The sequence below is a fragment of the Corythoichthys intestinalis genome, chromosome 8 (assembly GCF_030265065.1).
Source record: "Corythoichthys intestinalis isolate RoL2023-P3 chromosome 8, ASM3026506v1, whole genome shotgun sequence".
In the NCBI taxonomy this organism is placed as follows: Eukaryota; Metazoa; Chordata; class Actinopteri; order Syngnathiformes; family Syngnathidae; genus Corythoichthys; species Corythoichthys intestinalis.
In genome coordinates, this window is record NC_080402.1 from 20,886,005 (window position 1) to 20,913,634 (window position 27,630).

At 38.1% G+C, this 27,630-nt stretch overlaps 1 protein-coding gene across 3 annotated transcripts in view; it reads left to right on the top strand.

The window, feature by feature from the left end:
* The window catches only part of ctnna2 (catenin (cadherin-associated protein), alpha 2), a 464,321-nt gene that overhangs the window by 427,244 nt on the left and 9,447 nt on the right, over positions 1 to 27,630 (top strand). For all 3 annotated transcript variants that reach the window (XM_057842763.1, XM_057842764.1, XM_057842765.1), the window contains 2 exons: positions 887 to 1,068; positions 2,607 to 2,712. In XM_057842763.1, coding sequence (XP_057698746.1) covers positions 887 to 1,068; positions 2,607 to 2,712 — 288 coding nt within the window. The remainder of the gene's footprint in view (positions 1 to 886; positions 1,069 to 2,606; positions 2,713 to 27,630) is intronic.

Consider the following 27,630-nt stretch of genomic DNA (forward strand, 5'->3'; position numbering starts at 1 on the left):
ATATTTTTAAGAACACATTTGTATTGCTTTTGTTTAGTTTTTACCTCCTGACACTTCTTGCAGGCGACATGAACCAACCAATGCACTTTGTCATTGAGCTCACCCGACACCCCCACACACCAGCTTTGCTGTGAGGAAATGTAATTGAATTTAAACGAAGGGTAACTATTTCAGTAAAAGAATAAAACATTTTGTTGGGCAGTTTTAATAGATAAGTTTTCAAAACAATGGTAGCTTTTTGTGAACCTTACTTATTTCTTTCTGCTTCCTGAGTCAATATAATCGACCTAATGGAAACGAGGGTACTCCCACTTCCCTGACATAATGTTGAAAAAAATGAATTATTCATCTTCTGGTTTAATACGTGAGATAATTATACATTTACCTCCCAAATAATACAGCGTTCTTACTGCAACTGTGACCTTGCCGCAAGATTTATGCCATTTTGGACCTGCCCCTAAAGGCTGCTTGGAGAACAAATGTATTAGCATTACTAGGTAAAAAAAAGTGTAAGAGAACACAGATGAGCGTTTTCCAGGCATAATATGTCAAAAGTTTTGAAAAGGTCCAATAATTAAATGTAAAGTTTAGTTATTTTTTGTGTAAAGCAGACTTTGGTAGGCCGCATTAACATAAAAATGGAGCAAATGCTGCCACAACTGATTCTTCCTCTATATTATTTTCTTTTTCACTAATCCCTCTTCTTAGTCACCCGTTTCCTCAATTCTGCTCCCAGTCTTTATCTCCCCTCTTCACCTAAATTGTTCTCTTCTGGCAATTTTCTTCATTCTAAGCCAATGTATAAGACTCATCCATAATCACAGGAGAACCTGTTTTCTGCTTGTAAAGTACTCTGATGTTGTTTTTTCTTTTTTTTTTCTTGCAGGCCATCATGGCACAGCTTCCCCAAGAGGAGAAGGCCAAGATTGCAGAGCAGGTGGAGAGCTTCAGACAGGAAAAGTGCAAGCTCGACGCAGAGGTGGCCAAATGGGATGACAACGGCAACGATATTATTGTCCTTGCCAAGCAGATGTGTATGATCATGATGGAAATGACAGACTTCACCAGGTAACTTGTGTCAAGTGAATATAATACAATTTAACAGCCCTTCACAGCTCTACAACTTTGCTTATTGTTTCCTTTACTTGAGTTTTTATTTCACAATGTTGTATGTGTCAAGTATTGCAGTTCAAGGCTCTAACAAGTCCACTTGCTTTTTATTTCGTTACCTTTTTGATTCAAGGAAATATGTCTGCGCGTGGGGGAAATGATTTGCTATGAAGCAATTATACGTATTTGCTATGAAGCAATTATACGTACAGACTCAGTGAAGTTCAGATTACAAGTTAAAAATTCAATCGTGCAAATATTTTTTTTAGAGTAAATTACTGGAACCCATACTTAGTTTTATTTATTTATTCATTTTTCAAAAAAAAGTTGGGATTTTTTTTTTTTTAAACGAGGCTGGAGTTATCTGCAGGTTAATTGCCTTTCAGTGTATAATATATATAATTTTCCCTCAAATTTCTTTCTAACAGTCTAACGGTCATATTAATGTAATAATTAAAATGCATATATATTACTAAATGGTTTTTAAGTACTTCAAATGTAATAATTATGAGTACGTTTTAAACATGTTATTTTCCTACCAAATTTTTAAAGAAGAATAAAGTAAAATAAAATTTTAAAAAATGCTTGTCTTTATTAAATGCTTCATTGAGTGAGTCCACTCAAATCCGCTCAAGCTGCTCACTTACTCACATTGAGTTGCCACAGCAACTGTTTAACAAGTTAAAAACTGATTGACGCATGCAGCGATTTGAAGTTTCGGCTTCCAAGCTTCTATGGCAAGATCAAACCTTGACGTCTGTCCATTATCGTTAACTTTAATAAGCAAATCCAGTGCACTGCCTGACCAACAAAGAGCAGCAAGAGGGAGAGTGAAAATAAGTGATCGGTCAGCTCATCTGTATTTATTTAAATTCTTTAATTGAGGGAAAAACATCTGCGATGGCCTGAGGGCGCGAAGTTTGAAGCACGAAGTAGTGAGGGATCACTCTATTTGTTTTTTAACATTCTTTATTGTTCAAACATTACATTACTAGGAGATAATTGTGGCAGGCGGGAGGGTTTATGACTATAACAACCAATAAGGATAACTTCCGTTGATGACATCATCATATCTGTATAATGGAAGTTTGAATTCTGAAATTCTGCAATCATTTTGGTTCACAGCACGTTTAAGGCCGTTGAGGGATTTGACTGTAGGGGTTCCACTCCAATGACGATGTAATTTGAAGGAGAAGGGTTTAATGATTGGTTCTCAGTAATTACGAATGAAAGCTTGTGTTGGTCAAAACCCATCTTCAAGGCAAAATGCAAGAAATCCTTTCTTCTTTGACTAACACACTTATGTTATTGAATGTGTTTTTATTTACTGATGCTTTGTTGCTTATTCTGTATTTGCTGAAAGCTTGCAGTTTTTCTTCCCAATATCTTTCTCGATATATCCAACCTTACGGGACACAGGAGCGAGATACATTTTTTATAGTATTTACTCTAGATGTGCTTTGCAGCTCCATTTCCTATTTTTCCCCTTCCTCCAGGGGGAAAGGCCCTCTCAAGAACTCCTCGGATGTGATCAACGCAGCCAAGAAGATTGCAGAGGCAGGATCCAGGATGGACAAATTGGCTCGTGCTGTTGCTGATCAGGTAGCTGTACAGCTCTGTTTACCTGTCATTCTTATCATTTCCATCAGTCCAAAACTCACATCACAACTCTCAGTGAAGCATATATGCAGTTGGAGTAAGTAAGCATTGCAATTGGTAATCTTTGATGCGGGAATTGACATGGCAGACTGTCATGGTGGGCTGTTTTGCTGCATGACTTGGTGTCCCAACGGGGCCAGTGCTGAGAGCAAGACAGCAGAACCAAGTTATGTCTCTAATATAATTAGCTCGCAGCTGAGGTGTTGCATCCATTATCAGATGAGTACCTCTCTAAAACACGCTGACAGACCACTTTCAATATCTAATCAATCAGTGCAGTGTCTAGGGATGGTGGGAGGGAAAATAACTAGGCCTGTTCACAGTGTATATGTGTACAAATGAAGTGGGAAGGCTGTTCAAATGCTGGCACCACTGGAAGCAATGCATAATGTTATTCATTTCATCTACTTCTAATAAGCAGTGAGAATAAACTTGGGTGCAACACTAACTGATTTATTAAGGCAAGCTCTTGTTACAATAATAGGAACTGCTTTTAGCAAGTAGTGGAATAATTATTGTTGCCTTCATGATCACTCTCCTAGCTTATTTGATTTGCCGCAATGCAAATGTTTGAGTTGGCATCGAAATGTAAGATATCCAGGAATAAGCAAGATGGATGTATTTGCCAACAAACTTGATCTGCAATACATACTGCACAGCAGGTTTAGGACAGTAATTTAAACTGTAATATACCATATGCTTGGATGTTTCTTTTGTTTTTAATCAAAGGATTAAAAAAGGAATAGCAAAAAGAAATCTCCTGAGTCAGTAAAATGCATATATTTTATGTTCCTTGTAACAACAGACAGCAGTGTTTGCTTTGCTACAAAATAGTAAAATGATAGTTTGATCCGGCGTACATCCTGTGAGATAGTGAAATTATAAAAAATAGCACCAGTGAAGTACTGTAATTGACCTTATACAGTGGGGAAAACAAGTATTTGATACACTGCCGATTTTGCTGGTTTTCCCACTTGCAAAGCATTTAGAGGTCTGTAATTTGTATCATAAGTTCTCTTCAACTGTGAGGGACGGAATCTAATACAAAAAACAGAAAATCATGTTTTATGATTTTTAAATAATAAATTTACATTTATTGCATGAAATAAGTATTTGATACATCACAAAAATCGAACTTAATATTTGGTAGAGAAACCTTTGTTTGCTATTACAGATACCAAATGTTTCCTGTAGTCCTTGACAACGTTTGCACACACTGCAGCAGGGATTTTGGCCCACTCCTCCATGCAGATCTTCTCCAGAGCCTTCAGGTTTCAGGACTGCTCCCGGGCAACACGGACTTTCAGCTCCCTACATAGATTTTCTATCGGGTTCAGATCTGGTGACTGGCTAGGCCACTCCAGGACCTTAAGATGCTTCTTACGGAGCCACTCTTTAGTTGCCTTGGCTGTGTGCTTTGGGTCGTTGTCATGCTGGAAGACCCAGCCACGACCCATCTTCAGGGCTCTCACTGAAGGAAGGAGGTTGTCAGCCAAGATCTGGCGATACATAGCCCCATCCATCTATCCTCCCCTCAATACGGTGCAGTCGTCCTGTACCCTTGGCAGAGAAGCAGCCCCAAAAAATGACGTTTCCTCCTCCATGTTTCACGGTTGGGATGGTGTTCTTGGGGTTGTACTCATCCTTCTTTTTCCTCCAAACACGACGAGCCGAGTTTAGACCAAAAAGTTCAATTTTGGTCTCATCCGACCACATGACCTTCTCCCATTGCTCCTCTGGATCATCCAGATGGTCAGTGGCAAACTTCAGACGTGTCTGGACATGCACTGGCTTCAGCAGCGGGACCTTGCGTGCGCTGTAGGATTTTAATCCATGACGGCGTAATGTGTTTCCGATGGTTTTCTTCGAGACTGTGGTTCCAGCTCTCTTCAGGTCATTGACCAGGTCCTGCCGTGTTGTTCTGGGCTGATCCCTCACCTTGATCAGTGATGCCCCACGAGGTGAGATCTTGCATGGAGCCCCAGAACGAGGCAGATTGAGCGTCAACTTGAACTTCTTCCATTTTCTAATAATCGCTCCAACAGTTGTTACCTTCTCACCAAGCTGCTTGCTTATTTTCCTGTAGCCCATCCCAGCCATGTACAGGTCTATTATTTTATCCCTAATGTCCTTACACAGCTCTTTGGTCTTGGCCATTGTGGAGAGGTTGGCGTTTGTTTAATTGAGCATGGGAACAGGTGTCTTTTATACAGGTAACAAGTTCAAATAGGTGCAGTTACTTCCGGTAATGAGTGGAGAACAGGAGGGCTTCTTAAAAAAGAAGTGAGAGCCGAAATATTTACTAGTTGGTAATGTATCAGATACTTTTTTCATGCAGTTAAATACAAATTTATTATTTAAAAATTATACAATGTGATTTTCTGGATTTTTGTATTAGATTCCGTTCCTCACAGTTGAAGAGAATTTATGATACAAATTACAGACCTCTACATGGCTTGCAAGTGGGAAAACCAGCAAAATCGGCAGTGTATCAAATACTTGTTCTCCCCACTGTATATTTTTAGTTAAAGAAATACAGTATGCATTGCAAACTAAACCAATGTTTCATTTACTAATTAAAAGGAAATTTATCCAGAAGGACAACTCTACTCAAGTAATTTGTTCTGAAAGTAGTCTTGTAATCTAAAAATTCCTTAAGTAGAGACGTTTTTTCCATGTAAATGCCCTAAATTGTTCCAAACACTACTGAAGTGCCACATTAAATTTTATAATCGTGGTAAAACCGTAATAAAACAACAGCCAAACACATTTGAATCATTCCATATACCTAAACTAACTGTTAATACCTGTAATGAAGTAGATAATAGAGCATAATGCAAAGGGAAGAAGAAAAAATATATATATCTTCCCTTTCAAGTCAGGTGAAAGAGTTACTGCTGTATTGGCTTCCTTCTCTTTCAAAATGATGCTTATCACCTATCTCTATCTTCGTGAAACAAAAACGCGAGGAGACTTCGACATCGAAATCGACATCGAGCCCACTATAACAACACTGCCGCACCTGTGCACGTCATCATACTGCGACACCCAAATTGAAATGTCATCAACAATAGGTCAATAGGAGAGCAGAATTGCCTTACTGAAGCATGACGGAAAATATTATGACCATTAGGGCAAAATGATCTTATGGTGCGACATTTAAAAGCAGAATGCAAAAAGGGTATACCTATCGTTTACTGTACAGTACAGGACTGTACTGTACTGTACTGTTCTGTGTTGTTGCTTCTCGTATCCTGAAATTTATTTTGTAACAAGAGGCAATATTTTCCCGTTCACCTAAAACTTCCGTTGGTAGAGACGTTCGTAAGTAGAGGTAGCAGTGTATATGACCATCCATTCATTCTCTGTACGTAATGAGGTTCCCCCAACTGTGGTGCAATGTTCATACAGGAAAATTAATTCACCCGATTAATTTTTTTGTCCCATTTTTATTAACTGAGCTCATATTCAGCTGATCAGGTAGCTGTGCAACTCGGTTTGCCTGTAAATGTTATAATTTCTTTAGTTTTTACTTAACCCCTTACTCATTTAGCTCATCGACTTTTCTTATGTAGACAAAATGCTGTTTGAGCACAAGGTAAAGGGTTAAGTTAACTTTTTAGGGCAAGAATCAAGATACAGGGTGATCCAAAAAAAAGTTTACACTGCCATAATACAACTTAAATGCCATGTTTATTCAGTTTAGAATTAGAATTTAATCACAAATTATACATTATTGTAAAGAACATGTACAGTACACTCTATTTTTTAATGTGTCCTCTTTTAAGTGTCACAACAGCCTGCGGAAGGCTTGACAGGTCTTCTTTATGTAGGATGCTGTCATCTTTTCCCAAGATCTAACAATGGACCTCTCCAAGGCTGCCACAGAAGTTTGTGGCTTCTTACAGGCACTGTCCTCCACAGTTGCCCATATGCTATAATCCAGGGGATTGAGATCTGGACTCTGGGGTGGCCACATATCACCTTGTCAATCAACTTTTTGGTCCGCACAGATCGGCACTTCCAGACCCAGGTTTTCGTAGGCTGTTCCAGTATCTTTCAGCTTCTTTTTAACTTTGTAGACTGCACATCTGGATATTCTCAGATTTGCTGCAATCTCAGTAGGTGTCAGACCGGCACGCAGCAATTCAGGTACAGCTAAAGTTTTCTTCATTTTCAGCAGAAGCACAGGAATTGTAGAGACGAGAGATTACCAGCTGCATTGAGTGACCTTAATGAATCACTTAAGCATGACAACCTATTTAGATATGTTTCAATGGCTTTTAAACAAGCAGTCAACTGAGTGTAATTTTTTTTTTGGGTCACCCTGTATTCAAATTCACATTTTCTCTACCAGCTCGCGATGATGCTAGGTTCAGCTAGAATATATTGTAGCCAAATATGAGCAATCCCCGCTCAATCAAATAAAACACAGTATATACACAGCTGGCCTATGCTACATACGATGCAGTCTCATTGACCAAAATTACAACTAGGCCTTACCCTTTCTCTGTAAATTCAGGCTTTTCACACTAGCGTCAGCCCGGTGTGAAGAGCAGTCCACGGCAAGTGCAAAACGGGAGAAGCCACTCAGCCTGGCGTAGACGCTGTCAGAAAGTGAAAACCAACCAGCAAGCATATTTACTATAGTCCCAAGCACCAATGCGTTTATTTTTCGTTGTTGCACAAAAACACAGCAACTTTTCCTATTTAAAGGAGTAGGGGGCATTATAATAGCTGTGTAAAGAGTTTTAGTAGTTTCGATGAGAAGGTGAATATTTTTTGATGTTGTTCGTAAACTACTTTTCCACACAAATGCACATCGAGGTAACATTTTGCTTAACAAGGAGAGGTAAGAGAGTCATTTTTTAAGTGTCAAGATTTCGTCGGCCGTGGTTTGTGTGTATCTGTCCATCGAAACAGCCTGATAGTACTCATATAAGGACACCTGCCTTCTCTGGTATTGGATATGTTGTTGACGTCAGTGTGGAGACACTCTGAAAATCAAGTAAGGCTCTATTTTGGGCCCCGCCCCTCGGCACAGATTCATTCAAACTTGCAGTTCCACCTAAAACGGCAGCCCACCGCTCACTTTCGCCGGGAAGTCCCCTCCCACATACACAATTAATTGGTTGCCGCTGAATCTGTCACGCTAGGCTGCAGCTAGTTTGAAACTGACTTTAGTGCTTTTGCTTCTTGTTACTGGTGTCAGCGTCATTGCTTGAGTCAGTCCAACTTGCGCTCCTCAAACAAACTGGGTCGTCTCACACTGGAATAGAAACAGCCAATAGCTAAAGTTATATACGATACAAAAATTAATGTATTATTACTATTTTCTATCATATATGTACTGTATATTCTTCTTTTCACCTGCAGTAGATTATCTAGAGCATTTTGTGTCAGGAGCAAATGTTTGCTGTGTTGCTTGAACTGACACTTTTGACAGCACTTTCGCTAATTGCAGATACATTAATAGTCTATAAAACCGTTATTTTTGTTGAATGGTTAAATGTGGTTGATTAAATCAACAAGATAATACGGAAATGTGTATCTCAGTTCTGTTTTAAAAAGGAATATTTTTTATTTCTACAGGTTAGCATCATACTTAGGAATGAAGCCTTTCTGAATTTTAAAGGTTTTTTTTTTTTTTTTTTTAAATAATACAGCTTTGATATTCTGAACATGACCAAGCTTTCTGCTGTCAGCTTCGAGCATAATGAATGTCCCTTCAATTGGCCTTCGAGTGTGCCGAGCAACTCAACTGGCCAGAGGCAATGCAGGTCAAAAGAACTGCCGTTCCTCCTCATGTCACTATGTTTTGCTTTTCAGCTATAAAGCTCGGAAGCCGATCGTTTTAATGTGCTCTGTAGATAAACACTTTTGTAGGCTTACATGTGTAAGAAATGTGTTTCCAATTGCATGTGTCAGTCCTCCTGGATCTTACACGGGGTTGTAATCCCCTGCGGTAAACTCCCAGGTGGGTCTCAGAAAAAATGCAAGGCTGCTAATAAGTGTATATGTCAATAAAACAGTACTCTTGTAAAAAAAGTACAGTGGTAGCGCATATACCACATTTCTTGAGAAGATGAATAAAAGCTGTCAACTTGCTGTTAGTAAGACAGAATAAACTTAAAAGGAACCCAGGACGTTGATGGCACATGTCCTCAAAAACAAACTCACTTCCTGTCAGACCCTATTGTTTTTGACTGCAAGGTACTATGACTTATATTTTTAAGTTTGAGGGGACAGGGATCCACTTACATTTAAATGGCTGATGGGCATCTTGGCCATAAAGTGATTAAAAATTTAATGGAAAGTGTATAATGGAATTTCTATTTGATAAATGGGTTTCTTTTAGCTAGACATTACAAAAACTGTAATAAAACAGTGCTATTATCTTTTCAATCATATAATTTACTTTTTAATTTTTGTCTCATGTTCCTTGAGCCTTACTTTTTAAAGAAAGGGTTCCAAAAATGTTAAACGCACCAGTTTTGTTGCACAGAAAATACAATAAATGCTTTAGAATAAAATAATCAGTACAAAAGTGAAAATTTCTATTTTAATGGTAGCTAAGGTCACCCTTTGTGGGATGGACAAGGGAAAAAAAAACCTCTCAATGTGTTACTTTCTAAAGGAGGCATTCCAAAATGTTAAACAGCAGTGATGTTTCATAAAATCTCTCTCGCGATTATACTGTATTACCACACTGATGTTGCGTTTGCAACCTAGGCTTTTAAAGGGAACGGTGGATAGGAATACTTGTGGTTCTTAAAAAATTAACGTTAGTATGAATTGAAATAATTCACTATTAAAACCCATCTTGATGTTTTCGTTTTTATACAGTTTGTAATAGCACTGTTGATATTTCACAAAACGAGCAGCAAAAGCAAAATGAACAGGAAAGACGGGATGAGACGACACGAGAGTAGGACAAAAACGGTGTTCTGCCAAAATGTGCAACACCGGCGAAACGTCTACAATAGTCGAATTTGACACCCAAAGTACTACCGTGCGCTTTCAGCTTGTTTTGTTTAGATGCATACAGAAGGAACATACTAAAGATGCCTTAGGAAAGTACTTAAACGTAGTAATATCAAATAAGGGTGGTTTAAATACGCTACGTGACTAATGTGGTCAACAGATCAATTCAATTGTATTAAAGCTAATACAAGTAAACACAATGTTTAAAAGGATGAGAGGGAAACACATACATAAAGTATTTTGAGGCAATGAAAAGGTAAAGACTCAATAAAAATAGTAGGTACTCAACGCTTTTAACCTATGTGCGCATGTGTTGGACGTCTCGCCCGTAGGAAGGAATTGCAGAACACCAGTAGTGTTCGTCTTGTGACAGTGACAGCTGCGGACTCGGCACTATCGCTGCATACAAGGGGGAAAATATATATATATATTTATATATATATATATATATATATTTTTTTTTTTCCTACATCGATCGTATGTGTATTGTTTATCAATCGATTAGCTGCAATCAGTAACTCAAGTCTTCAGATGAAAACCAACAAATCTGTAACGGTCCGTGAATGCAGAAGCAAGGTAGGACCCCAAATAGCAGACAACAATAACAGAGGGATTGCGTACAAATGTTTATTTAACACACAAAAAACGCGTGATCATGAAAAGGGAGACAAAAATGGGGTCAAAAAGAAAAAAAAAACAATTAAAACCCGAGGGAAAACCGCGGTGAGAGGCAGACAAACGAAAAAAACAAGGCAATGATGCAACCAGCAATGAAGGGATATACAAACTATCAAATTGCAGTAAGTCAATATCTCGGCAACCTGCCTAGGATCTGTTTAAAGACACTGCTAATGAGCTGGAATTGGATGCAGGTATGACGTCGGGAACTCATCCCACAGCTCTGTAACAAAACAATCTGACCAGCAGCAGAATGTGACAAAATGCTCCGCTTGCTAGCTAGCACAGCTATTCTCCCAGTCTAGCCCAACCACGTCATCACCCCAAGTGTCCATTGCCCGCATAAAACATGGCACCCTCTGTAGGTCAAAACATGTCCTAAATATTATAGATTTTTAAATCAATGGCAACATTTTATGTGTTTCTAATAACATATTTTAGTATAAGAGAACAATTATGGCTTATTAGAGTCTACAAGTCTTAAATCCAAGGTACCCTTTAATGGGGATTTACTGTAAGTAACCCTTTAATACACACACACAAAAAAAAAAAAGAAATAATATGCAAAAGTGCAAAAAAAAAAAAAAAAAACACAACGTAAACTACATCCTATTGGAAGCTGAGCAACCGAGAGTATACCGATAAAAGACTTGAAAATAATTGAATACAATGTAAATCAAGTTCTAAATGTAGGTTAGTGTTTCTAATAGACTGTATATCAACTTTTATAAGGCCATCATAAGATACATTTCTGGTATCCAACAACATTTGATTTGTTTCCTTTTTACATGGAAAAAAAGACATTTTCCATCTCAATAAAAATAATTATGTTAGTAAAGCAACAACAGTTCAATTTTATCAAGCATGCTCATGTGATTATGCAACCAACAACATAACTTTGATTACTTGTCTTTATTCAACATGTAGACTACATGTTTTTTGCATTTGCACATTATTGAGAATAACCTGTGCATGTCGGGAGCACTGGGCCTTGACAGTTAGGATTCAGCTCCAATGCTTTCAGACAGGTCCCTTAAGTAGCAAACCTTGTCACAATGGCTCCACATCAGGCCTATTGATGAGCGTGTGTGAAGCAGTAGGCAATGTTCCAAAGCAAAGGGGGGTCTTCTAGTCATTTAAGCACAGCTCTTGACATAAAAAAAAGCCTCTAGTGGCACCTCAATCCATTTTACCTTAGTAATGCTTCATTTTCCACTGATTTCCACACCAAGTTTTCCATGTTATATTCCATTCATGAGAGCAACCTATTCAGACTGAGAGGTGAATGGAATACAACAGCAATTTTCGTTAATTATATAAAATCAATTTTTAAGTAGTTGCGCCTTCCAGTAGTTGTGGTTTGCGTCACAGTCATCAGTTCTATTGTAACTCACCCTCGTTATCCAGACTTGGGAACCCATGCTGCCTGGATGAAAGGCAGCAGCATGTACTGTAGTAGACATTAAGTATTCCCTATAATGTTTCAATTAACACGACCCAAATTACTGCAAAAACTCATTAATAACAGCGCATTTGCACATCAAATCACTTAACAGTTTATGATATTGATAAAATTAAGTCAATTTAGCTTTTGCTGGAAATTCTTGTGGTTTTTTTTAGACCTTTTCTTTTTTCAGCTCACTCAAGTGGTGTCAGGTCTCGTCATTCTTGTTTCGGTTTCATTGTTTTTCCATTTAGGCTTGTCTGCTTTTATTTTGGTAGTTACGCTTCTTCTTCCAGTGTTACTCCCTGCCCTATGTTTCCTAATAATGCTGATTGTATCCACCTGCGACCCTGTGTATAAATACTGTAATCTGCGGCTGCACTTGCACCGTCTGCACTGCTTTGAACCCTTTTGGCTCATTACGCCGAAAATTGGTTCATTACCATTTATTTTGGATATAAGTCACACCTGAGTATAAGTCGCAACAGCCAAAAAAATGCGGAATGAAAAGGAAAAAAACAGACATAAGTCGCACCGGAGTATAAGTCGAATTTTTTGGGGAAATGTATTTGATAGAATCCAGCACTAAGAACAGACGTCATCTTGAAAGGCAATTTAAAATAAAAATACAATAGAGTACAATAGGCTGATTAAGTGTACGGTATGCTAACATTACATGGCGCATGAACAACGAACTCAGATAACTATAGCATAAAGAACATGCGAACAAGCTACAATTATAGAATAATGTGTTAAGAACTTCACACATAAGTCGCTCCAGAGTATAAGACGCATGTTGAAATTTGCCCCCCCCGGCCAAGAGGCAAGGAAACAGCGACAGCCAAAACAATTGCCGCTCGGCACGATGCTGCCTCACGTGCGCCAACCAGGAAGGCGGAACTTCGCGCGTTCACCTCTGATATTAACCCTTTGTACTGACTCCATGTTCCAAAAAAGACTCGCCGAAAGCAGGTTGACAATTTATTCGTCGACAATGGTCAAAAACAAGGCAAAAACAGACGACGGAGGGACAATTCTGGATCCAAAACAAGGATACATGTTTCCGAGCAGCAAAAATCTGTGTTATTTCAGTGTCCAGTCTTTTTAAAGTTCGTGGTGAAGCGGGCCGTGCCGAAGGTGTGTCCAAAGGTGTGTCTGGGCGTTGCTTTTGGGTCTTCCCCTCTGTGGCCGGTTTTGGGCGTCTTAGGTTCGTGCGCAGATGGGACGCCCGCTATCAACTTTGTTGTCCGGGCTGTCTCTACTTGTTTTAGGACAAAGCACTTTGTCCTTGGAGTTTGCTGGGAGAGCTGATTGCAAGAGTTGGTGTGTCAATCTTGTTCGTGACGCACTCGTTGGGCTTCTGTGATAAGACGGCATTGTGTATCTCTTCTATTTCTTCTCATTAAACTATGGTCTGCTATTTATTTTATATTAGTAGTGCAGTCCTACCGTAAATATGAAAATGATACTATTTCCTGATTAATTATATTACGTGTATTAGAGTAATGCAAACAGTTAGACAGTGCCTACGAGAAACTGTACCATTTTTCTCATCTCCCCCTCATTAGCCCGGATAAGGTGATTCACTTTACTGTGTCAAAGGGCATGTAGTCTGCTTAAACAATAGTTAGATGAATGTGTTAGACTAATGCAAACAGTTATATGGTGTGTGCGATGACGGTACCTCTTCCCTTCACGCACCATCTGCCAAACTATGAAAAAAATTGCGACTTATATTCCGAAAAATACAGTACTCGAAGCTTCATTCATTAACTCATTCACTCCCAGCCATTTTCACCGGAGCAACCGCCTTCGCTCCTGGTCGCTTTACTGGATTTTGACTGATTTTGCAAGGCCCACAGAAAATTCTGTTCTATTGCTATATAAACATGGAACCCACCAAAAGAAAAACTAGACTCTCCTCTTTCAGTAGGAAAAAAAAGTTCGTTCATATCTTTTTCCATTCTTTAGAAATCAGCATTAAAAAGTATCTTAGTTTGAGCAATTTTCTAATTTCTGATGAAAAAACAGAGAAATTAAGCTTTTTGTAAAAGCATACATTTCAAACATAACTGACTTTAACACAGCTATTTTTTGCTTTTGTGACATCCCAAACATCTGAATAATGTTTTCCTTCTACAAAATAACATAAACAACAAGACAAATAGAGCTTTTGATACCAAAGTAACAATTTTTTTACACATAACTAATCTATTGAACTGAGAGATGACGCTGTTGTGGCCGCGGCTGTATCAGCAGACGGGGTAAATTTTTCCCTCATCACCGCCTGTCTCATCAAGATAGATCTTTTTTAAATCTTTCTTTTGTATTGACCACTACCTCATAACAGAATTCACCTAGGGAACTTGTGTGGGGCATGTGCCTTGTGCTTTACATCTTTCTCCACATTTTTCCTCACGCTTCTTACTTCTTCCAACTTCCGTTTCCTGACTATTTCTCTTCATTAATTTCCTTTCATGGTCCGATATGACTTCTTACCAAATGCGCTACTGCCCTCCAGTGGCCAGTTTTATTGCTTTAAAATGGATTTTGAGCGTTGTGCTTTGGAGCGAAGTTGCATCAGAACCTAGAGATGTCTCATGTGGAAAAAAAACATTAAAAAACTAGGGCTGTCAAAATTATCGCGTTAACGCGGGGTAATTATTTTTTAAAATTAATCACGTTAAAATATTTGACGCAATTAACGCACATGTCCCGCTCAGACAGTATTCTGCCTTTTGGTAAGTTTTACAGCAAGGGTTTTTGTGCTGTCTAACAGCGAACTCTTGTGGTGGCTTTGGGACATGGTTTATTGCTTTCTTGCCAGTTCATTATGGCTGCAATCGTCTCGGGCTGACGCCTACGTTGTAATGTTGTGCTTATATGATCCTTGGACAAGATTTGTCCGTAAGTATGGTTGTTGTAAAGAATGTACATAATATGTTAGTAAGCGAAATGTTATATTTTTTGTATGAGACGCTTTTTGTTTATGTTTAGTGAACTTGTATAGCGTGCTAAGCTAACGTTGTTGCTAATGCAATGCTTGTGTACTTCTTTTTGTAGTTTCACTACGGTCTAAAGAGGACAATGGTTTGAGGCCATTTTATTAATAAATCAGAGGAAAAAGGAGGAAGTCTGATTATTAAGACGTCATTCACTAGCTGTCTAGCTTTGGAAAAAGTAGACGCTTCGGAGTGAGGACAGCATAGACAGATTTAAATGACAGTAGAGTGAAATGCCCACTACAGTCCTTATGTACCGTATGTTAAATATATATATCCATCTTGTGTCTTATCTTTCCATTCCAACAAATTATTTTACAGAATATATATATATAATTTACAGAAAAATATGGCATATTTTATAGATGGTTTGAATTGCGATTAAATGCGATTAATTACGATTAATTAATTTTTAAGCTGTAATTAACTCGATTAAAAATTTTAATCGTTTGACAGCCCTAAACAAAAAAAATTATAAATAAGTTTTGGGACACTGAAACAATTAAAAAGGTTCAAAAGTGAACAAAATATAGCACTGTTCAACTTTGTAGTATTTTGTGCACTTTTGTTATTTTTCCATTGGCTGCCACTTTAGCATTCATGAAAGAACTCGGAAGCACCTTTGGCTGCAATTGCAGACCAATTGGAGGAAGCGTTGCATGTTTAGAAGGTTAGGAAAACATGACTTCCTGTGATCTTAAAACGACTGTACTGGCAGCAATACTATTGGTTCAGTAATCAGCCCGTGTGACTGTATGGCACAGTGGCAGCGTGGGTTCAAATTCCAGTTGGGGAAGGGGGAGAAGAAGAACTAGACAGAACTCATACACTTTTTGCAGTTAATTCATTTAAAAATATATAAATGCAGATAAATGGTATATAAGTTATATAACATCCTTAATAAATATATGAAATAAGAAATGTTTTTATTTTAATGGCAGTCTTTTTTTTTTCTTTTTTTTTTTACCAAAAATTAGAGGAGTTATCTTTCTACAGTGTTGTATGATGTATGAAAGTCAGTCATAGCTCAATTTATTTTCAGCTCAAAACATCTTCAAATTGTTTTCTATTAATTATTAAGAATATTTTCATCTGTTTCCATAATATCTCAATAATTCTGTTCCTTTTTAGGAGTTATTGCTTATGCAAAATTAGATGTTAATATGCACATATTTAAAAGGGTCTTGCATGCGATCCAGGCAAAGTGCGGCCTCATAATGAGCGTGGCTGAAGACTTGTGCAACTGAGGCGGCTCATGTTGGCAGTGCCAGTGCTCTCGTTGCAACAAGGAAAACTGGGTTTTGAATACATGTTTATTAGATAGTTTTTTTCTCATTATTTCTATAAATTTACATGTTGAACCATATTCATACAATGTATTATTTTTAACTTAAATGTATATAATACAGTGGTACCTCGACATACGATCGCTTCGACACATGATGTTTTCGACATCCGACGTAAAATTTGACTCGCCATTTGTTTCTACATCTGATTACATGCTCTAAATACGACGATCTTTGACAGCACCGCAGTTTCTTTTGCGCAGCAAATTTTCTTTTGAGAGAAATCAACATGGGTTCCAACAAAGTTAGTGCAGGTTGTGAAAAAAAAGAAAACGGTGATGCTTACATGACATGAAGATATATATGATAGGAAAATATGAGCGTTGGTTGGGCATCAGTGATATGGCTCGCTCGACAATACAGCTGTAGACAGTCTATGATCTCGGCGGTCCTCCTCCGTTCTCCAGTCTTTATAAGTTAAGGTGGCAATTATTATTGTGGTACTATCACCAAAGAAATTGCCAGCTTCGTCAGTTTTCTAATCATTTATTCCATCAACTTGTGCAACACAACATGCTTAGTGTCCCCTGCAACAAGTAAACAAAGTCAAAGTAAAAAGGCTCACTCTATCAAGTCAGCCACGCGATGCGTTCAGGTACACCACGCAAACGCATTCGCTAAATTAGAACCCAGTTTGTTACATTATTACAGGTATTATTATTATTACTATTATTATATTATTATTCCGATTTTTATTCATACTGTTTTTGCTCTTTGTCATTGATATTTGTAATAGTAACATCAGTATTTATTAAGAATTTAGCGTAGGTTTCCGGGCTGTGGAACAAATTAATGGAATTATAATGTATTCTTATGGGGAAATCTTGCTCGACATACAACCATTTCGACTTATAAGCAAGGTCCTGGAACGAGTTAACTTCATATGTAGAGGTACCACTTTATTATAATTTATTTCAAGTATTGTTTTTTTCAAACCCGTCACTTAGATTTGGACTGCACATGCCTGTAGGTCAGCAACTGAACTTTGGATCATGTCAAGCTAATGTCTGCAAACTACTGAATTATTTTAGGAACATATTAAGCAGTCTAAACATATTTACTGCCTACAATGGGTATTTCAGGCAGACTTTCCATTTTATGTCACACATGATGTTTTTATGGTCCAAAGTCCAGACCCCTCCTTATGATTGACTGATTGTCAGGCAAATCCTTACACTCAACCATGAGTGCCATTTACAGGATGTGCTTAAAGATTTTAACTACGTAATTAAATATAGATCTTCTCTTTTAAAAGAAAATACAAAATTAACAGCCATCAAATATTTCAAGTCCTCATGTATAAGTTCCATTTCACAAGTCAATAAAAACATGTGACTCAAATCGATGCAAATATAATTCACAATGACTAGGGTCCCCATATCTGCTAGATGTATGCCGAAACTATTCAATACGGGTGAAGTTGATCATCCCTGCACTTATGACTGCAAAAGTTGAGAATACATAGCAAATAAGATCATATAATGTTATAAACACTATGTTCACCGCTGGTCACAGAAACATCAATCTTGCATTGATCTTCTCTAGAACCATTGTTTTATTCATGAGCGCGCAGCAACCTTGCCCCTTTAGGAATGTCCAAATCCAAAAACAACCTACTTTGTTGAAGAAAGAAGGTGACATCTTAAAATCACTGAAGTGGTCCCGTCAGCTGGAAGGCATATTTTGTAACTGTGTGTAACATACACAACTGAGATCTGTCACTATGCTTTCGTTTGAAATACCCTCAACATCTTTTTAACAGCTCTGTTCTTTTTTTTTGTGAGGTTTTTTTAGTTTTAGGTTTTTTTTTTTTTTTTTTTTTGGGGGGGGGGGGGGGGAGGGGGGGTGAAATACAAGAGTTTGCCTGTTCTCCCCATGTCTGTGGTTTCCTCACATTTTCCAAAACATGGTAGGTTATTTGAACTGTCCGTACGCGTGAAATTAATTGTAAATCTATTCATTTCATTTCCTAAAAATTTCATTTGTACTAGAAGACACATGTTTTTCTTTCAATTTGAAGCAGGGGCGTTACCGGGGGGGGGGGGGGGGGGGGCGTGCCCACCCACGGACACGCTCTGCCCACCCGAAGAAAACTGGATGTAGTACTGATGGCAGTCTCTTAACTCAATTTCTCTGTTTTTTTCATCAGAAATTGGAAAATTGCTCAAACTAAGCTACTGTCTAATGCTGATTTCTAAAGAATGGAAAAAGATACAAACTAACTTTTTTTTCTGCTGAAAGATGAGAGTCTAATCTCTCTTTTGGTGGTTTCCATGTTTATAAAGCAATAGAACAGAATTTTCTGTGGGCCTTGCAAAATCAGTCAAAATCCAGTAAAACGGCCGGGAGCGAAGGGGGTTGCTCCGGTGAAAATGGCTGGAACTGAATGAGTTAAACACACACACATACATGTTCATCCGTTGTTTTCTTTTCATATATTTTGTGGAATTTGTGCGGTGCGGTTTATAATCCAGTGTGCTCCATATTCGGAAAATTGCGATACTGTATACGCATGATGAATTGTATTGATGAGATATCGTCAACAAGAGTAGCAAATCTGTTTCCTAAAATAAAACTGAGAAGATGAGCATTCCAATGACAGAAAAGAATACATAAGTCATAAGAAATAATGCCTTCTCACCTGACAGATGAAAAATGACAGCTATCATAGCTTAAAAAAATGACATTTTGGGCATGTTTTAACTCAAACTGTCTTGCAAACCCATAAAAGGGTTCAAAGATTGATAGACGAGGGAGCCTTTACCCTTTTTTTTAATGCCTGATTGTGAGGTGTGGCTTCTATTTGACATCTTGGCATATTGCAATCGTGTGTAGCTGTCATTTAGACAGCAAAGTTCAGACCATCCTCCTGAATTATACACCAGGAAAACATTTTGGTTGTGCTCGGTCCGCTATATAATCAAAAAATAATGGACTAAAACAGGCTAAATAATTCTTAACGCTCAGAGAGGCCGGATGGTATGGGAAAAAAAAAAAAAAAAAAAAAAGCTCACCAACCACACCGACAGACAGTGCCTGCTAAGTCAATGAGCCTTAGTGTTTATTTCAACAGGCAGCCTGCGGTGGAAACGGACTATAAGTCAACAGTACAAACGGGAACAATTGTGTCATGTGTGCATCAAACAGGCCTGAGCAGCAATGTGTGTGTGCTGATGTGTTCATGTGCCAGCAGTGTGAAGTGCAGTTAGCAGTGATCACGCCCAAGGAGATGCTTCCTTTTGCCTCACTGACTGCTCTATGAGATTCAGCTGCACTGCAGGCTACTTTCAGACACTTACGGGAAGCTCCTGGCAGCCTCTTGCTTGACTGCTCTCATAGTGTTTGGTGCTACAAACAACATAAAGCATTCTTTTAAATTACACTAGTAGGTTGAAAAAAAGTCTGTGCTTTTTATCGTATATTAAACTAATCTGAAGGAAGGACTCAAGCATGTTCATGTTATTATGCTCAAAGTGAGTGGGCCGGAAACTGTACTGGTGGGGGTATATTCATATCACAGCGAGATGTTTTCCGTCCCCCACTGCCTGAGCCCACAAGCTAAGAAAATGAGCTGTGCCTTTCCCCATACAGTGCTTTTGAATGCTCTAGTTAGGACCGTTTAATATTAATGTCTAAAAGAAGGCTCTTGTTTCCAGTTATGCTCACAGTGTTGTTGGAGTAGCTGATGCAGTTCTTAACCCACCAGGGGCTTAGTTGGCCAAGACTCCGGAAAGATGCCAGAATAGAGATAAAGTAATATGTGAAATATATGTGATAGCTGAAGGCCTAAGGTGGTTATTTTCGGAATCCTTGCTGGTTAAAGATGAGTAGAAAAGATTAAAATATATGATTACCCTGTGATAGCTCTATCATGCTCACCATGTCTTCATTCATTTAAGGGGCCGTTTACATGGTGACTCACCGAGAATACGAAAAATTCAAATTTGCATTTGCATTTGCGTCTCCATTCAAACAATGTCGCAATTCCGCATGAAAATGATGTCGTATTCATGCCAGGCCCTAGGGGGCAGTGCACATTTACAGGGGGACAGAGAATGATGCACTTTGACCCCACCAAGCTGCCTCAGCCCGGAAAAAAATATGACCGCCCACTCGAAGCAATGCCATTTTTCTTTTGTTCAAAAAGGCACAAAAATTGAAACATTCAACATACTTAATTTAAAAATATTATTGAAATAGTAAATTAAAGCCGACATTCCGCCATATTTGCTGTTTTTAATGTTTAGTTGCACCGCCGCGCATGCCCAGTGTGACGTGTACGAGTGCTGACGTTAACGGCGCGGTCTCGCGCCGCGGGAGCCTTTAATATGCATGCCGAGGAAGCCCCCCTAGATCCCCCTCAATCGGATTTCCTACACTTTGGAGGTAGGATTCAGAATTTTTCGTCTTCGCCGACATCATATGCATGCAAGGTGAGTCCGCTACTCAGTCATTGCGTCTTTGTGTCGCAGAGTCGCCATGTAAACTGCCCCTAAGATGGTAGGCCCAGCTAACCATTAGAAAAAACATGGATTTAATTGCTCTGTGTTTGTTAGTTAATAGGATTACAAAAAACTATCCAACCATTTTTCATTCAACTCTAGGGGAAAGCGTTAGAGCCTGTTAAATTTTGGCATCCAAATTGAAATAAAGCTGAAAAAATATTAACCTAATTACAATCCACTACAAATGAAGCCTAACTGTTACTGAAATTGCACGTCAGGATTTTCACTTATACAGGTTAGAAAGTCACGTTTTGTCTAGGAGTACTAAATATTTATCATATTAGTATTTTCCAATTTACAGAAAACATAGAAAAACATTGCTAAAACATAATAATGTGATGAAAAGAGGAGCTAAATGTGCGCCACTTAGGTAGTAATTAAAATTGCCCTAAAGTGTTTACTTTTGAAAGCTGGGGACACACTGTTGCTACGGAAACAGGCGGCCAGCTGTTGCGCCAGTTGTGAGCTAATCTTTATTCATAGTCACAGGAAGTATGTGGCGAGACTTTACCGCAGGTAATATCGCTACAAAGCCTTGTTCATGCAGACTGTTTTTCATCAGAATCAGCTGGAATCTGTATTTTATGATTGTCTTTGTCCCGTTGCAGCAGAACTCCAATTTCCTCTTTTGCTGTCCATCACGCCACAACAGAAACAAACTGTCTGGCATCAACATCATCTTGACTTCCTTCAGTGCAGTGTACTGTCGAGTTATCATTCACAAAATGAGAGCCTTGCTAGTTTTTTTTCTTCTTGTGAATCATTTGCTCTTTTCAATTAGACACATTTTTTCCAAGATTAAAAAAAAAGCAGATGCCGTTTTAAAACTATTAAAATGTTATTAGGTTATGCTATGGATAAATAGAATGTATTACATTCTGTCAGTTAAGCAGTTTAAATTGAATTAATTCATACTTTAATCATTTTCGACAGCATGCCCGTTAGACATCTGTCCAGTAAGAAAAAAAACATACGGTTATAGCACATAAATATATTACATAGATTTGAAATACAACAACACACAAACAAATCATGAACATAAATCTTAAAGTACTCCTCCAATTCCTTTTTTTTTTCAATAAACAACTGCTATACACCTGGATACCAACATACATCAAGCTGGATGCACATGTTTTAGTACATCACATAAAAAAGGCAATTTTGTGAAGAGGCGGGTGAAACAAATAGGGCGTCCTGGAAATGTTGTGACGTCACACAAGGTGAACAGGATGGCTAACTGGAACACCAATAACTCCAACACTCCAATGCGGTATCGCGAATGAATGGAGAAATTTGTTCGAGTGACATGGAAAGAAAGAATAGGGTGCTTTAAAGCGAGAGGAACACAAGGTTTGAACTATTGCTAGGTGAAGATATTTTGCATGTTGATTCAAGACAAGGCAAAGCAAATTTATTTTTATAGCCCAATTCCACACAAGGTAATTTAAAGTGCTTTACATCTCTTGTAACTTGACAGTTAAAACCCAAAACAGAATAGGAAATAGAAATACAGAGACAAATAAATGGATAAAAGCACAAGTCATATATTGTGTATTTGAACAGTAATGGCAGTTAGGAGGACACTGGAGGAAGCAATTGTGTTTTTAGCCCTGATTTAAAGGATGGATATGCATTTTTCTGATGTATGCCTGTCAAGTAGAAATTGCGTGATTACAGTGAGACGCCACTGACCAGTAGAGTAGAGTAGAGTAGAGTAGAGTAGAGTAGAGTAGAGTAGAGTAGTAGTGCATGGTACAGGGCTACAGACTAACATTTTTACAAGGACACAGTGGCCCCTAACTTAAAATTTTAGGGGTGCACACTGTAAATAGACATGCAAAGTTTTCCTCTAATTTTCACACTTTAACAGATAAATACCTTCATAATAAATGCAAAAAAAATACAAACTTATGTATCTATAATTTATTCTAGTGCTGCAACGATTAATCAATTAGCTCGAGTATTCGATTAGAAAAAAAAGATTCGAATTAAATTTTGCTGCCTCGAGTATTCGTTTAGTTAAAGTGGGGTTGTAATGGTTTATTTTGAAAGTGTTTGCATTGAGTTTTATTGATTTGGGCTGCTCCACTGCCCTCTTGTCTGCCTGATTTCACATGGCTGAATCCAGCTGCCCCATGTTAAGCCCAACATAAGCAAGTTTTTGTTTGAACTAATGTTTTTTAATGCATTCCTAATTTAGTTTATAGGTATTTTTAGCCATTTTCTGTGGAAAAATGTCTGAACCATTTGTCAAGAGCATTGTACAAAAAAAAGTTAGCATTTTATAGCATTTAAGCTAGCAGACTTTTGCTGTGTAAATTAGCCAATTGTTCTTTTGTTGTACATAAATCCTTTTTTTTTTTTTTTTTTTATACCGTTTCAGGCTCAGCTCGGGTATTTTTTAATTTTTCATGTTCCTTATCCTATTACTCGATTATTCGAACTAACTAGTTCATCGATTAATCGACTACTAAAATAATCGATAGCTGCAGCCCCAATTTATTCTCTATCAATTTTTACATCAACCATTATACTGCCTAGAAATTAGGTTAACATGAGAATTTTGTTCTATTTATGTCGCTGTCACCTGGCACTACAACCAATCAGCAACAGATTTACTGATGGACAAAACGGGGACACTGGCCAACCCGGAAATTGACAGCCACATGCCACACATTATAAACTTGGTGGAGCGTATCATTTTAGCAGTGTGCAACCAGCACATACTTTATGATAGCTCTCGGCATGATTTCCTGACATAAATAAAAACGCAGCAGTATGGGAAGTTGTTGGTGCTCAGAAAAGACCGAAAATTTTAAAATGCCCTCCAAGTTTATAGCTAATCAGTGACGAACGATGACACACAGGCAGAGGGTGGTGCGTGTCGATGTCACTGGAGTCGCATCACGCCCTGTGTGTTGGCTTTTAGCTCAACGGCGATGACTTTCGCATTTCGCCATCGCTCATTATATCACGTGTTTCGAGCCTCTGAATCGAACTAATTCTCCCCCGTCGGCCTCCTTTGAAACGGTGCCCGCGGGTTTGTTGGAAAGAAAGTAGTCACTTATTGTCGTGTTCACCATTGTTCACAAGTGCATTCAAATTTTCCCACTAACCCAATGATAACTCACTCCACACATCACCCACGCATCCACCACCACCAGGACTTTGTCAGCAAAAAAAAAAAAAAAAAAACACAATGCTACCCCGATTTCACACCGATTGCGGCTGCGACACGGCTGCATGATGGCTACGAAAACATTGCAGGTCAATTTCAACTGGTTGCGTTTGCGCTACAAATGTCAGTGGAAATCAAACAGAGGAAATCACGAGGGCTCTCACGAGAATGCACAAATTCAGGCTCAATATGTACACTGTACGTCCCAACGTACACTTGAGAATAAACGAGTGGTTATAAGTGCAACATTGTTTTTAGTTGTTTTATCACGACACAAATAATAAAATATAAAGTATCGACTGAGTTTGTCTTTTTTCTGCATGAGGACATTACAAGCTCATTAAAAAAGTTAATATTGTATATGTTCTAGGGCTGTCAAACGATAAAAATTTTTAATCGAGTTAATCACAGCTTAAAACTCAATTAATCATAATTAATTGCAGTTCAAACCATCTATAAAATATGGCATATTTTTCTGTAAAATATTTTTGGAATGGAAAGATAAGACACAAGCGGGATATATACTGTACATTCAACATACTGTATGTAAGTACTGTATTTGTTTATTATAACAATCAACAAGATGGCATTAACATTATTAACATTCTGTTAAAGCGATCCATGGATAGAAAGACTTGTAGTTCTTAAAAGATAAATGTTAGAACAAGTTATAGAAATGTTATATTAAAACCCCTCTTAATGTTTTCGTTTTAATAAAGTTTGTAAAATTTTCAATCAAAAAATAAACTAATAGCTCGCCATTGTTGATGTCAATAATTACACAATGCTCATGGGTGCTGAAACCCATAAAATCAGTTGCACCCAAGCGCCAGCAGAGGGCGACAAAACAAAAAACACAAGTAACAAGTGGAAATGACACTGCTGTGATTTTAATCTGTTTGAGCGGGGCATGTGCGTAAAATGCGTCAAATATTTTAACGTGATTAATTAAAAAAATTAATTGCCGCCCGTTAACGTGATAATTTTGACAGCCCTAATATGTTCATGATAATGAAAAGTATGGGAAATAAAATAGCTTAATAGAACGTTTAACCTCAAAGTAAATAAAAAAACCTTGATCCTCATTGACAAAAGTGCTTTATTTTGAAAGGAAACTGGTAATTTTATTTTGCCTTGGTGCTAAATGTCCTTTCCAGCACGGTGATATTGTTGTAACTCATGCAGTCCGGCTACCCCGTCTGGAAAAAAATAGACTTCTGCGTCCAGCCTACAATTACCTGCGGCATGTGGTAGACGATTCCGCAGGCGGATGAAAAAAATACTCGTACTTGCTTTAATTTTAGTCGCAAAATGTGACCATTTGGTCGCAGTCTGGAGCCCTGCCTGTAGTGTCCGCCACTGCCTATAGTTAGCTAGGATAGGCTCCAGCCCCCCGTGACACTTGTGAGGATATGGAGCTCGGAAGATGAATGACTGAATGATGGTGCGGGAATTGGGAGTTGTAAGCTTGTAGCCAATAGCTAGACGCTAATAACAATAATAATAGTAGTTCGTGTCTCATAAAATAGCGTCTTTAACCCCAATCTCATGACACATGACCCAATCATTCGTGTAAAAAGTCGGAAGGGATGGATGGAATCGTTAATAGCTTAATAACTAGGTGTGGCCTTGCGACAGTGTAAACGCCTCATGTGATGTCACATTCTGAGCCTGAAGTTCATTTGAGTCACACACCTTTGATGGGGGCTGTGTCAGAACTACTGAACACATTGGGACTAACGATTGCCAATATGTTTCAGGTGATTACAAGGAATACATTTGTAACAGTACTTGTTTCCTTGGTTTAAATCTGCAAAAATTACTTTTCATGTACACAACCAAATATTTTACAAAACCACTCAAAACCAAAACCCCTTTTGTGTTTAACGCAATGATCAGGTTCACGTCACAATCAGTTTTGCAATGAAAATGCACAGAGGTGAACTTTCAACACTTTTTCACAATTTCAGTACCCTCTGCCCTATTTGCTGTTCTAAACCAAGAGGTGAACTGCAAAAATTCACAACAGACTTTTTTTTGTTTTTTCATTTCCAAGGATGCCTACTTTTACTGTAGCCTTTCTGTGACTCTTGCAGTCTCGATCTGTATATCAATTTGCTGATGACACTCTTAGCTCAGTGACTATGCTCACTTCATGCATATTCTGTTTGAAGCCTCGCAATAGTGTGGTGCTGTTTGTTACTTTTTAGTTGTCTTCAACTGATGCTGTCAAAATGTGATCAGCGTGAGAAGAGGACTGTTTAAAAATAACTTCTAATTCAACCACGATGTGTATCTGTACATTCATGAGTTATACACCTGAGAATGAAACAAACACCAACAGAATTATACGCCAACCAATCAGAAGTGGATTAAAAACTTTGGGTTCTATCAGAAAAAGTTCCAGGACTAATCTTACAAACGAAAACATTTCAAATATCTTTCGTTTTCCCCATAAGTGTGGGCCAGAAGAGGCAGGACAACTCTAGGATACTTCATCATGACATTGCACCCACTTACATTGCCCTAACCATCCAACAGTTTCTAGTTGAGAAGATCATTGACTTCAGGCAACAACATCGATAATCACCCAACCTGAGTGTTTACAGTTTCTTTTCCTCTTTCCCAAACTCAGAAGGGTCATTAAACTGACCTTTTTGAACATGTTTACATTTTTTGTAATTCAAATGGGCAATTTGAGAAAATTTTCCACCCTAATTGTTGGTGTCTACAGTACGTGTGACGCCCCTCAGCCAAGACGTCGGAAAGATTTTTAAAACTATAATAAAATGATGATAATAGTTTTCAATGAACAATCAGTTCACAGTCGAGTGGTGTGCCAAATTTCAAATATGCTGTGATTTTGTGATTTCAACATACGAATCTTTCGACATTTGACTCGTCCTTTATATCAACATATGACGACATGCTCGAAATACGATTTACAACAGCGTCGCAATTTCATTGTTTTCCCGCAAGACGGCAGCATGGTGGATTTTCTTATGAGAGAAATCAACATGGGTCCCAAGAAGGTTAGTGCAGGTGGTGAAAAAAGGAAAAGGGACGCTTACCATTGAAATTACGAATGAAATAATGGAATACGTATACGATCTCAATGGCCATCTTCCTTTGCTGGTCTGTTATCCCAATTATCACTGATTTAAACACGTGAGTATGGCATTTTGATCAAATGGTTACATGGTTAGAATGACAGTTTAGAAATGCTAGCAAAGCAGCGTCATCAAGTAGCGTAAACCACGACGTTGTAAAGCATAAAGTATTGCACTGTAACAGTTAAAACAAACAACATCACCCACAATATAATGAAACAGAAGTGCTTTACCTGTTGGCTGTACACCAGGTCAAGGCTTACTACTTGTCATTCTGAGCGATCATGGCATTTCCCTTTTCAAACGTGACGAGACGTTCACGTGACACGCACGAGCATTTAAAAGGACAGTTCACTAAGCGCACCACACCTCCGTTTGCCATTAAGGGCAGGGCAAATATATAATTATTATGGCTGTCAAACGATTAACATTTTTAATCGAGTTAATCACAGCTTAAAAATTTAATTAAACATAATTAATCGTAATTAGTCGCAATTCAAACCATCTCTAAAATATACCATATTTTTCTGTAAATTATTGTTGGAATGGAAAGATAAGACACAAGTGGGATATATACTGTACATTCAACATACTGTACGTAAGTACTGTATTTG